Below are 12,481 nucleotides of genomic sequence, written 5' to 3'. Positions count from 1 at the left end.
TCCCCGCTGAGCAGAGAGCGCGGGCTCCGATTTGGGGCTCAATCCCAGGACCCTGAGACCATGACCTGAACCAAAGGCAGAGGCTTGCCCACTGAGTCACCCAAGAACCTCTTTTTTTTTATTATTTTTAAAAGTATATACTATTTTTCAGAATAGTCCTATTTACAGAGAAAAATGTGAAAGGAGAAGTGTCCCCCCGTGAAATGGCGCGTTTCCCTGTTACAAACATCGACCTTCACACGCACCTTTTCTTGATCATCCATGACCCGACATTGACACGCCATGAACTGAAGTCCCCCCGAGATTCAGATTTCCTCAGTTTCCCCCTCGTGTCCTTTTCCTGTCCCAGGACCCCTGCCGGGACACCACGCAACCTGAGGCATCTCTGAGCTATGGCAGTTTCTCAGACTTGCCTCGTTTGTGAGTTTTAGAGAAATTCCTGGCTTTTTCCCCGAGATTCATGAACCGGGGAGCAGCCAGTCTAGCGGGTAGACCAAAGCTCCCGACTTCCCCTGTTTTTGCTGATCCTGGGCGTTCTAAAGCACGCTGGTCTGGGACTGCATTTGTTCCCCCAGCTTCTAGAACAAAGTAAACTGGGTCTGTCAGCTCTGGAGAGCAGAAGTAAAAATTGTGGCTGGGAGGGCCCCTCCCTGCTCCCTGCTCCCGGGGAGCTCCAGGCACCCCTTGGCTTGTGGACTTGTCCCTCCATCACAGCCTCCATCTTCGCGTGGACCCCTCTCTTGTGTGCGTCTGTATCTGTGTCCACATTCTCGTCCCTTATAGGGCCACCAGTCATACTGAATGGGCGCCCACCCCAATGACCTCATCTTAACTTGATGACGTCTGCAAAGACCCTGTTTCCACAGAAAATCACATCCCCACATCCCGGGGGTTAGGACGTGACCATATCTCCTGGACAGTCCCTTGGTGAAGGTTTGCCTGGCATTCTTCTCTCGATTGGGCTCAGGTTACGGGTTTTAGGGCCACCGAAGCAGAAGGCCATTTCTGCCGCATCGTCAGCCTGCCACCTCTGTGGACCTCGGTCACCTGGCCGAGGAGTCCTCCAACTCTTTTGAAAACCCTTTTTTTTAAATCATGGAAGATATCAAACCTACAAAAGCAGGGAGGAGAGTCAGGGCCGCATGTGGACGTTTGTGGGCTCAGCACATGTTGGTAGAAAAGATCAATGAAACCCAGACTGGGCTCATTACGTATTCATGATTGCTGTATTAAGAAATTAAAAACATTTGCACAGATCCCTAAAGGGGAAGTTGGCCACGAAGCCAGGCCAGAGACCCAGCCCTTCTAGGCCAGTACTGACCCCTCCCTGGGTCCACGATGACAGGGTCCCTCGTCACTGATGGGCTCAAGTCACAGACGTTTGCTCACAAACCAAGCCCGCACGTGGCATTAGCTGCTGTAACTCTCTTCCTCGGGAAGCAGCCCCCTACCTTTTCTTCTTGGTCATTTCTCTGTTGAAGAACCCACCCAGGTCATTTGTCCCGTAGAACTTCCCAGCCTCCGGATGGGGCAAGGGGCAGCCGCAGTGTCAACAGATGTGTTCCTCATTCCCCCGTAACCCCTGCAAACTCACCTGTTTGGAAACGGGACTCCCAGGGGGGCCTGCGAGCCTCCACACTGAACCTCTGCTTGGTTCTCTCGGCGCCGGTCCCTGCGTCTCTGCCCCTCTCCAGGAGACACACAGTGGAACATCCAGCTCATTCTCTCTGTCTTCTGTGTTTAAATTGATCCCTGGGTTTAGGGGGCATCAGTCTGATTCATCGATTACAAATTCGCCCACGAGCCTTTCTCTTGAGGGTCTTAGCAGCCATTGGGGAACGTTCTTCAGAGACATCATTTGGGACCGCAAAAATGGTGATATCCTAATGCTTTCATTTTCTCTGCATCTTTTGCCTGGAACTGTTCTATTAAAAAAAACACACACACTTGAAAGGATTGAAAGCAGGGTCTTGAAGAGCTGCTTGCACACCCACGTTGCACACCGAGAGGTTGGAGCAGCTCGAGTGTCTACCTGGGGAGGAAGGACAAACCCCGCGCAGTCTGTCCCCACGCGGGAACACGATCCAGCCTCAGAAAGGAAGGGACCCGGACTCCTGCCGTGATGCGGAGAGACTCCAAGGACAGGGGGCTCAGCGAGAGCAGCCAGACCCAGAAGGACCCGTCCTGCAGGTCCCCACTCCCGGGAGGGCCCCAGAGGAGTCCCCTCCGCACAGACAGAGAGGAGAGGGTGGGAGCCGGGGCTGGGGCAGGGGTGGGGAGTCCGTGCTTCATGGGGACAGAGTTTCCATGTGGGGGGATGGAAAGTTCTGGAGATGGAGGGTGGGGGTGTTGACAGTGCTTCACGCCACGGAGCCGTGCACTCCAAGACGGTTATAACGGTTACGACGGTGACTGTCCTGCTCTATGACAGCAGGTGGGCCCCTCAGTCCTTCTGACATGCCCCCGCCAGACTCCAGAGTTCATGTTCTAGCCCCGAGGCATGCTGTGGGCTCACCCTGCCCTGGCCCCGGACCCCGCCATTTCTCCAAGGAGCCCTGCTTCTTGGGAGGCGATATTTAGGGACCACAATCTGATCACAAAGCTAGGAAGGAAGTTGCAAAACGATTACAATGAACTTCCGTGTGCCCCTCATCTAGGTCGGGGATGGACAAACCACCTGCGCCAAGCCTGTTTTTTGCAAATAAAGTGTTACCGGCACAGCGCTAATTCGTTTACATACTGTCCCCCGCAGCTTCCGCTATGACAGCAGAGTTGAGTAACTGTGACAGAGACAGTCTGGCCCGCAAAGCACAAAATATTTACTATTTATCCCTTTTCAGAAAGGAAATCTAGATCCTAGAGCTGGATCCACCCGGGGTTAACCTTTTGCTTTGTCTCTGCCTATAAGCATGATCTAAAAGCATACACTATATTCTATAGGAAACCACCTCCTTTTTCTCCATTTTTCTAAGTAATTTGAGAGTGCGTTGGAGACATCACCAACCTTCACTGGAAAACACCGTGCATTTCCATGAACAAACACCTTCTGCTATGTAAGCAAAGGACGATGGTCAAGTTCAGGCAATCTCGCTTATATACAGCTTATAGCCCAAGTGAAAATCCCATCAGTCGTCCTGACACCGTGTTTTCTGGCACCTTCCCCCCACGCTCGAGTCCCGTCCCGGTTCACTCCCGCACTTAACTCCGGGCCCCGTAGCGGCTGGGGTCAGGGGGCAAGGGGGTCCCCTTCCATCCCAGACTTGACACGCAGCAGTGCTCCTTTGTCTTTCTTGACTTTTCTTGACCTCGACCTTTGGAAGGGTGCAGGCCACTTATTCTGTGGGATGTGCCTCAGGGTGGGTCTGGGGGCTGATTTCCTCGGTCAGATGGGGGATACACACTTCCCGTGGGAACATCCCAGCAGCAACCCCCCCCTTTCCCGCCCAGGATGCCCATTTATCACAGTCCTAGTGATGTAAACACCATCTTCACTGGGCTTCCCCAAAAAGACAGTTTCCTCTTTCTAACTCAAAAGTGATCTGTAGGGGGCGCCTGAGTGGTTTAGTGGGTTAAGGGACTGACTCTTGATCTCAGGGTCGTGGGTTCAAGCCCTGTGTTGGGTTCCACACTGGGCACAGAGCCTATTTAAAAAAAAAAATTAAATATTGGGGCGCCTGGGTGGCTCAGTTGTTAAGCATCTGCCTTCAGCTGGGGTCATGATCTCAGGGTCTTGGGATGGAGCCCGACATCGGGCTCCCTGCTCGGTGGGAAGCCCGCTTCTCCCTCTCCCACTTCCCCTGCTTGTGTTCTCTCTCTCGCTGTGTCTCTCTCTGTCAAATAAATAAATAAAATATTTTTTAAAAATTAAGAATAGGGGTGCCTGGGTGGCTCAGTGAGTTAAAGCCTCTGCCTTCGGCTCGGGTCATGATCTCGGGGTCCTGGGATCGAGTCCCGCATCGGGCTCTCTGCTCAGCTGCCTCCCCCTCTCTCTCTCTGCCTGCCTCTGCCTACTTGTGATTTCCTTCTGTCAAATAAATAAATAAAATCTTTTAAAAAATTAAAATTAAAATTAAAAATTAAAAAAAAAAAAAAGGAACCCATTGGAAGACACTTTGCGATTACCCAAAGACCATGCTCCTCAACCAACTTCTACCCGGTAACTTAACCCCCAGCACTGACCGTTGCCTGGGCCGGTCACTCTGTCCCGGCCACAAAATGATGACCGTTGGCTTACTGGGGGTTGCCCCGGAGTGCGATTGCTGAGTCATACAGAAAGAATGTTCTATTTTTGCCAACTAATTTATTTTATTGTGGTAAAATGCACTTTACATAAAATGCACCATTTTAAGCATTTTCAGTCAGTGGCATTAAACACGTCCATAATGTCATACACCATCCCCCTCCCGCCCCCCTCCAGGGCTGTTTTCATCTTGTAAACCTGACCTCTGTCCCCAGCAAACACCGATGATCCCCCCTGCCCCCCTGCAGCGCACAACCACCACTTCCCGTCTCTCCAACCTTACGGTCACTCAGTATTGATGCCCACACGGCTCTAGGCTTAGCCAGCAGCTGCCCCGCCAGGCTGGCTCCTGTGTCTCTGACCAGTCCCTGTCCTTCTCAGGGCACTTCCTGACTCTCTGGCACACCAAGATGTTCCAGGCCCATCAGGCCCCCTGCCTGCCCCGGTCCTGGAATCATCCATCTCTCCCAGGAGCCCCAAAGGTGGTGTTTAGAACCTGAGATCTGGGTGCAGGAGAACTATGCCTGTTGTTCCTGGCTTGTCTCAGCACACAGAGTGATGCAACAGATTTTTGTTTGAATCATGGGCCCACGCTGATGATACTTGCCATGGGGTCGAGTGATGTGTGCTCCCATTCCGAATTTACATCATGTTTCCTGCCCAGCGTGGACCCGGATTTTTTTTTTAAAGATTTTATTTATTTATTTGACAAACACAGATCACAAGTAGGCAGAGAGACAGGAGGGGTTGGGGAGGAAGCAGGCTCCCCGCTGAGCAGAGAGCCCGATGTGGGGCTCGATCCCAGGACCTGGGATCATGACTTGAGCCGAAGGCAGCGGCTTAACCCACTGAACCACCCAGGTGCCGCCAAGGGACCCGGTTCTTAGTAAGATCCGTACACTTGCTACTTTGCTCGTCCCATAATACACACGAGAGTTTCAGAATCACTACACCTCTACCCCTCCTGAAAACAAGCCGACAACACAAAGTTCATATTTCTTTTTCTGTAGTTCCTTTGGTCTTTAGAACAAGTGCGTGGCCAGAGTTGCATGGGCTCCTTCTCCTCCATTTCTGTGTGGTTGTGGTTTTCATCTGAAACACAGTTCGGTTCCTCTGTTTTCGGTTTATGACCCATTCTCGACCTTTCCTCCCCGCACCTTGTGGATTTAATTTTATTGTAGAATACAGAGAGCAAAAACAGAGTTTGAAAATCACGCGAGCAGCGATGTCCAGAGGCGGTCATCCCCTTTCCGCTCCCTCTACTACCCCCAGAGGGAACCGATCTCGCTGCTTCCTGGTTTATCTTTCCTGTGTTTCTCTCGAGAAAACAAGCAGCTGTGTATATATTTCTTTTTTTTTTAAAGATTTTTTTATTATTATTTATTTATTTGACAGAGATCTCAAGTAGGCAGAGAGAGGAGGAAGCAGGCTCCCCGCTGAGCAGAGAGCCCGACGTGGGGCTCGATCCCAGGATCATGACCTGAGCTGAAGGCAGAGGCCCCAACCCACTGAGCCACCTAGGTGCCCCTGTGTATATATTTCTTTCCCCCTTCTTTGTTTCATAGAAGGCAGCTTATCACATATACCTTTTCGTATTTTCCCCCACTTAACAATACGACATGGAGGGAGATCTGATCCACTCTTTTTCGTGGCTGTGTGTGGTACTCCACGCTGTGGTGCGCGTGGCTGGTCAGTGTCTCCCCTGTGTGCGGACGCTCGGGCTGCTTCTGATATTTTGCATTTACAAACAACAACGACTAACCTTTTGGAGGCGTGCTTGTGCATGGTCAGAGCTGTCCCGGGGCAGGCTTCTAGAGAGGGGGGTTTCTCTTCTGTAGCGTGGGGTAATTGTGAGATCAAATAAGGTAAAATACGCACAGGGCCTTCCGCCAGGCAGCAGGTAACTCATGGCATCATTGCTGGATGACTTGGCCTTGCTAGTCACACTCTGTTCTCTCATTACATTTACTTTAGTCCTGAATTTGCTCTGAGCCTAGAGTCAGGGATGCAGCTGGAGTGGGGCTTGAGGCTCAGTTAGAACCAGGGCTCAGCCTGGGCTCAGGGGTCAGTCCAGGGCCAGGTCTCAGTCAGGGTCTTGGATCAGAGTTGTGGCTGATCTATAGCCACACACTCAGCCAAGGTCAAGTTTCAGCCAGGAATCAGGGCTCAGTCTAGGATCAGAGCTCAGCCTGGGCTCAGGGCTCAGTCAGTAATCAGGGCTCAGTCTGGGATCAGGGCTCAGTCTGGGGTCAGGGCTCAGTCCAGGATCAGGATTCAGCCTGGACTCAGGGCTCAGTCTGGGATCAGGGCTCAGTCTGGGATCAGAGCTCAGTCTGGGATCAGAGCTCAGTCTGGGATCAGGGCTCAGTCTGGGATCAAGGTTCAGTCAGGGATCAGGGCTCAGTCTGGGAACAGGGCTCAGTCAGGGATCAGGGTTCAGTCAGGGATCAGGGATCAGTCTGGGATCAGGGCTCAGTCTGGGATCAGGTACCATTTCAGGGTCCAGGATCAGCCTCAGAACACACTGTGTCCCTCTTCAAATGCGCCGACTGGGTGGTTCCTTGTGAAGTTGAGACCAAGGCACAGTTCTCAGCCCTGCAGGGTGGTACTTGAGAGAGACGTGGCTGCTTGCCCCCCTGCTGCAGCCTCACAGCCCCACTGCCTGGGTAGCCCTTGTCCCCACAGCCTCGTCTTCAGGTCCCTGCTTCTGCCTGGTCACCCCCAGTAACAAGACGCGATGGCTTCTGCCAGGCAGCACCGGCCAGTGGTTCCCTGTAACTGTGCTGTTCCCAGGGCTGACCAGTGAGCAAAGGGAGGGCTGTTGCTTGGCGGCCACAGGCAGCTGGGCTGCCCTCAGCCCCAGTCCCCTGACTGCCCTGCCCCTGATGGGGATCCTGGAGCCCCTCATGGGGCCCCTGTGCCTCCCCCACACAGACTCCTGAGCACGGGCTCTACTCTCACCCCTCCCCCCCGGGCACCCTCCCCTCCCAGCTCCAGTCCTCAGATCCCCAGATAGGCATGGGGGGAGTGAGTTCCCATTTTTTCTATGAGCCCCTCCCCCTCCAGAGGTGAGGGGTTGTCTTGAGGGGGGGGGGAATTATGGGGGGGGGTGTCCACAGCAGCTCTGCTCTAGCAGAACCAGCTCGGAGGCAGGGCAGGCCACCCCAGTAAAGAGGGTCCTGGCCAAGACCTACGTGGGTCCCTGTGCAGGTGTTTGCCTCCCACTGGAGACCACTGGTACCAAGTCTCCAGGCCTCAGCCTCCTCTTCTGCGCACAGACACGCGGCTGGTCCATCCTGGGAATGAAACGGGAGGCACCTATGCTTCCAATGAGGTGCTCGCGTGTGTGCCGTCACTTAACACACTTATTAAGCACCTACTGTGTGCCAGGCAGGCTTGGAGCCGTCCAGGAGAGCAGCTGGGGCCTGGAGAGGGTGGCTTGTGGGGGCGAGGGAGTTGCCCAGCCCAGGGAACGGTGGCGAGCGCCCCGGGGAGGGGGGACCCATTTCCCAGCCCCACTGGTGCCCCCACCCCTCCCTGGGCTTTCTAGGACCACAAGGAGGCAGAGACACGGTTCCTTGGTGGGAGCCGGGTGGAGCCTGGGTGGGAGCCACCGACGGTTGGGATGCCCCTCCCTGTCCACGGCCTCACCCCAGCCTGGGGGGTACCTTGAACATAACAGGAAATTCGAAACAACAGGAAACCAAGGCCGGGCAGGCGGCGGGCGGTGGCGGGCGGCTCCACCCTGCCCCGGGCCCCAGCCACCCCGGGGGCCTCAGTCTGCCCCAGGGGACCGCCATGAACAGCACGGGGTCCCCGCCAGGGGCCCCCGAGTCCTGCCAGCAGCTGGCGGCCAGCGGGCACAGCCGGCTCATCGTCTTGCACTACAACCACTCGGGCCGGCTGGCCGGGCGGGGGGGCCCCGAGGAGGCGAGCCTGGGGGTCCTGCGGGGGGTCTTCGTGGCCGTGAGCTGCCTGGTGGTGCTGGAGAACCTGGTGGTGCTGGTGGCCATCGCGACGCACATGCGCTCGCGGCGCTGGGTCTACTACTGCCTGGTCAACATCACGCTCAGCGACCTGCTGGCCGGCGTCGCGTACCTGGCCAACGTGCTGCTGTCGGGCGCGCGCACCTTCCGCCTGCGCCCGGCGCACTGGTTCCTGCGCGAGGGGCTGCTCTTCATGGCGCTGGCCGCGTCCACCTTCAGCCTCCTGTTCACCGCGGCCGAGCGCTTCGCCACCATGGTGCGGCCGGTGGCCGAGCGCGGGGCCAGCAAGCGCGGCCGCGTGTACGGCCTCATCGGGCTGTGCTGGCTGCTGGCCGGCCTGCTGGGGCTGCTGCCGCTGCTGGGCTGGAACTGCGTGTGCGCCTTCGCGCGCTGCTCCAGCCTCCTGCCGCTCTACTCCAAGGCCTACATCCTCTTCTGCGTGGGCGTCTTCGCCTGCATCCTGGCGGCCGTCACCGCGCTCTACGGGGCCATCTTCCGCGTGGTGCGCGCCAACGGCCAGAAGGCGCCGCGCTCCCCGGCCCGCCGCAAGGCCCGCCGGCTGCTCAAGACGGTGCTCATGATCCTGGTGGCCTTCATGCTGTGCTGGGGCCCGCTCTTCGGCCTGCTGCTGGCCGACGTGTTCAGCTCCACCGACTGGGCGCAGCAGTACCTGCGCGGCATGGACTGGATCCTGGCGCTGGCCGTGCTCAACTCGGCCGTGAACCCCGTCATCTACTCCTTCCGCAGCAGGGAGGTGTGCCAGGCCGTGCTGGCCTTCCTCTGCTGCGGCTGCCTCCGGCTGGGCCTGCGGGGGCCCCGGGACTGCCTGGCCCAGGTGGGCGAGGCCCACTCCGCGGCCTCCACCACGGACAGCTCGCTCAGGCCCCGCGACAGCTTTCGGGGCTCGCGGTCGCTCAGCTTCCGGATGCGAGAGCCCCTGACCAGCATCTCCAGCGTGCGGAGCGTCTGAGGTGGAGCGGGGGTGGGGGGGCTCCCCGGGGGAGGCAGGAAAAAGGGTCTCCAGCTGGCGGTGGGTCCCGAGGCTCCACGGTCCCCCTCACAGCGCCTGGGCCCACAGAGGTCTCCCTGGAGGTCTCCCTGGAGGAGGCGGCTGCTCGTGGGAACGGGGAGGGGTCTGGAGTGGGGGTGAGTGGGTTTGCGATGAACGCCCCCTCCCCCCACCCCAGCTCCCTTGTGATTCTGGGGAGTCTCAGTCCCTGCCCAGCCTCGGGGGCGGTGGGGCTGGACAGCCCGGCAACACGGAAGTTCAACAACGGTTTGTCCCAGCCTCCCTCCTATTCACCTGTGGGCTTCGGGGGCGACGGTGTGGGGCGGTGGGTCGGCTGGACACGTGCAAGCACAGGGACCCGTGGCCGGGGGCTGTGGTTCTGTGGGGACTGGGGGTGTGGTTGTGCGGGGCCGCGGCAGGGTGTGGGCGAGTGTGTGTGTGCAAGAGAGACAGAGGGAGAGAGAGAAAGGGAGAAGGAGGGAGGGAGGTGGGCACAGACTGGGGCGCGTCTGTGTGTGCACACGTGTGTGAGAGCTGCTGGGGGCTGCCAGGTGGGTCCCCACCCCTCTCGCCCACTTCCCCTTCCCCTCCCCCTCTGCTCATCTGGGGCCCCTGCGGCCGCTTCCCCATCTCTGGCCTCTGCCCTATCAGGGGCCCCATCTGGGGGTGACAGAGTCGCAGCCGCCTGGCCCCCTGGCCTCAGGGGATCTTGCCGCTCCTCTCCTGTTCCCTTTAGCGCTAACTGCCTCAATCTCCCCTCCTGTGAAATGGGCGGATCGGGGATGGACCGCGTAGCCCGAGGCTGTGGGCACACACTCAGCACCCGCCGTGGCACATGGCGTCCTGCATGTCCAACTTCTGACGATGGTAGATGCTGTCCCCCTCGGGAGCCCCGGAGGCTGCGGTGTGCTTGACAAGTGGCCGGTGTGACTGTCGAGGTGAACTTTGAGTTTTGGTCACGCTTAAATGGCCCGTGGCCCTCATGGTGACCATACCGGACGGCACAGGGATGAGCCCTGCGCGCATGGCCACCTCTCCTGGTGGACAGCTCGCTCTCTCTCCTTCCTTCCAGGCAAGCCAGTGCCTGTAAGTCTTGCCCGGGCTCAGGGGGCAGCACCTGGCCTGCCACTTAGGCACAGGGCCTCTCTTCTCTGAGCCTGGGCTTCTCTGCGTGACGAGGGCGCACCGGCCCAGAGCTGCTCGCCATGCTGGCCGATCCCGCAGCCACCAGCCACGTGTGGCTGCTCACGACGCCGGAAAACGAAATGAAATACAAAACACTCACCTTCTTGGTGCATTGGTCGGCTGGAGGCGCCACATCTCAGAGCCACAGAACAGGTGGCTGGGCAGAAAAGGGTCCTCTCGTGGTCCTGGAGGCTGGAAGTCTGACACCGAGGTGCCCGCGGGGCTGGTGCACCTGAAGCTCCGAGGTACAGCCTGTGCCCCCCACTCTCCTGGATTCTGCGGGCGTCCTCGGAGGCTCGTGGCCCCAGGAAGTGCCATCCCAACTGCCGCCTTCATGCCTTCATGTGGTGCCCTCCCTGGGTATCTGTGCCCGAATGCCACCGTTCTAGAAGGATGCCAGGCCTACCCTAAGGAACTCCTTTTTAGCTTGATCACCTCGTAAGGACCCTGCCTCCAAACCCCGTCCCATGCGGAGGATTTCAACATGTGAACTCTGAGGGGACACGATCCAGCCCATAATGTTTAGTGACCTGGGGCTTGCGACCACTGTCTCGGCTAGTGTAGACGCGGGACATGTCCATCATCCGAGAAGTTTGGATAAAGCTCCAAGCACGTGTCCAGGTACACAATAAATTGGGATATTTTTGTTTTCCTGATTCCTGTCATCATGTTTATCTGTGACAGCACCAGGCAGGGCAGGGACTCGGTGGAATCGGGGGGTCAGTAGAGCCTGGGCCACCCTGAAGTGCTCAGCCTGTGCTCTGGGCCTGTGTGCGCGGGCCCGGCTGCCCCCCCTGCTCTCACAGGCTCTCTTCGGAGTGAGTTGAACTATTCGCTGGGCCTGCCCAGCTGGGGGCCTTTGCACTTGCTTTGTTGTCCCCACCATAGCGCCCTTGCCTGGCATGTCCCTACCCTCAGTCCTAACTTGCCTGCCCCCCGCCCTTTCTTCGGGTCTGGGCTTTGGCATCACCTCCTCCAGGAAGTCTTCCCTGATCTTCTCCTCCTGACGTTTCTTCTCGGCTCGCACAGCTGCCTGCCCATCCCGCACTGATGGCCGCCCTGCTCACTTCTGGCCACTCCTCCCCCTCTTCCCCTAGACTAAATGCTCCACGAGGATGGACACCGTGGCAGTTTCTGGGTCACGACTGCAGCCAGAGCTCTGGGAGAACTGGACCCAACAGCATGCCTCCCTACAAACCTTAGAAATCTCTTCCTCTCCTTCTTCCAGTCCCCAGCCCCCCTCCCTGACAGCAGCACAACTGTCCCCAGAATCCTGACTCCTGCTGGTGGGACGGCTCCCATCGCTTCGGTATTAACTCGTTTCCTCCTCTGTAATCCGCTAGGAGGAAGATACCGCTATTAACTCCCTTTTACAGATGGAGAGACTGAGGACCAGGGAGATTAGGTAACTGACCCAAGGTCACACAGCAAGGAAGGGGCAGCACTGGGATTCAAGGTGGCCGCGGCAGGCTGGTGACTTCTTCATCCCTGCCTGTTAGGGATTCATTGAATCTCTCCGCTCTCCAGACAGAAGAACTTGGCCTCCGGGGAGGAGGAAGCACGAGCAGCTTTAGGGCCCGCACCCTGTGAGCTGAGCCAGGTCGGGCTCCTTTCTCGGGCTGTCTCCAGGTGAGCGTGTGCAGACCTTGTGCGCTCATAGCCCGACCTGGAAGAACCGGTGTGCGGGCAGAAGGAACAGGTGTGAAGAGAACACGGGCCAGAATGAGTTCTGGTCCTTCCCCCCCCACACCCTGCCAGGCCACCCCTGACTCCCCCGGGCCCAGGAGCTCCCTGGGCGAGACAGGACTCGGAGGGGTGGGCTTGCTTCTCCTTTGTCTCCCTCACTCATTCACCGTCTGCCAGGCTCTCCTCCGTGCAGCGGTTGCGCCTGTCCACAGCTTGCTACCTGCTCCCACAAAGGTCGCACTCTGCTGGGGGTGACAAGCAGCCAGAGGTCATTTCAGTAAGGGGTTATGGAGGGTGTGGGATTATTTGTCATCCTATGCACCAGCTGGGGAAACGGAGCTCTGAGAGGTGCAGCCATCTGCCCAAGGTCACACA

At 57.8% G+C, this 12,481-nt stretch overlaps 1 protein-coding gene across 1 annotated transcript; it reads left to right on the top strand.

The window, feature by feature from the left end:
* The first annotated feature begins 8,038 nt into the window (after positions 1-8,038).
* On the top strand, positions 8,039-9,196 carry S1PR4 (sphingosine-1-phosphate receptor 4). The gene has a single exon (XM_044255461.1). The coding sequence runs from the start codon at positions 8,039-8,041 to the stop codon at positions 9,194-9,196; it is 1,158 nt and encodes a 385-aa protein (XP_044111396.1).
* The last annotated feature ends 3,285 nt before the right edge of the window (positions 9,197-12,481 follow it).

This window comes from Neovison vison, chromosome 6 (genome assembly GCF_020171115.1).
Source record: "Neovison vison isolate M4711 chromosome 6, ASM_NN_V1, whole genome shotgun sequence".
NCBI lineage: Eukaryota > Metazoa > Chordata > Mammalia > Carnivora > Mustelidae > Neogale > Neogale vison.
The sequence above is the reverse complement of the archived record's forward strand: the minus strand, read 5'-3'. Positions and strand labels throughout refer to the sequence as shown.

Coding starts and splice junctions, on each gene's coding strand:
- S1PR4 (XM_044255461.1), top strand. CDS start 8,039: ATGAACAGCACGGGGTCCCCGCCAGGGGCCCCCGAGTCCTGCCAGCAG.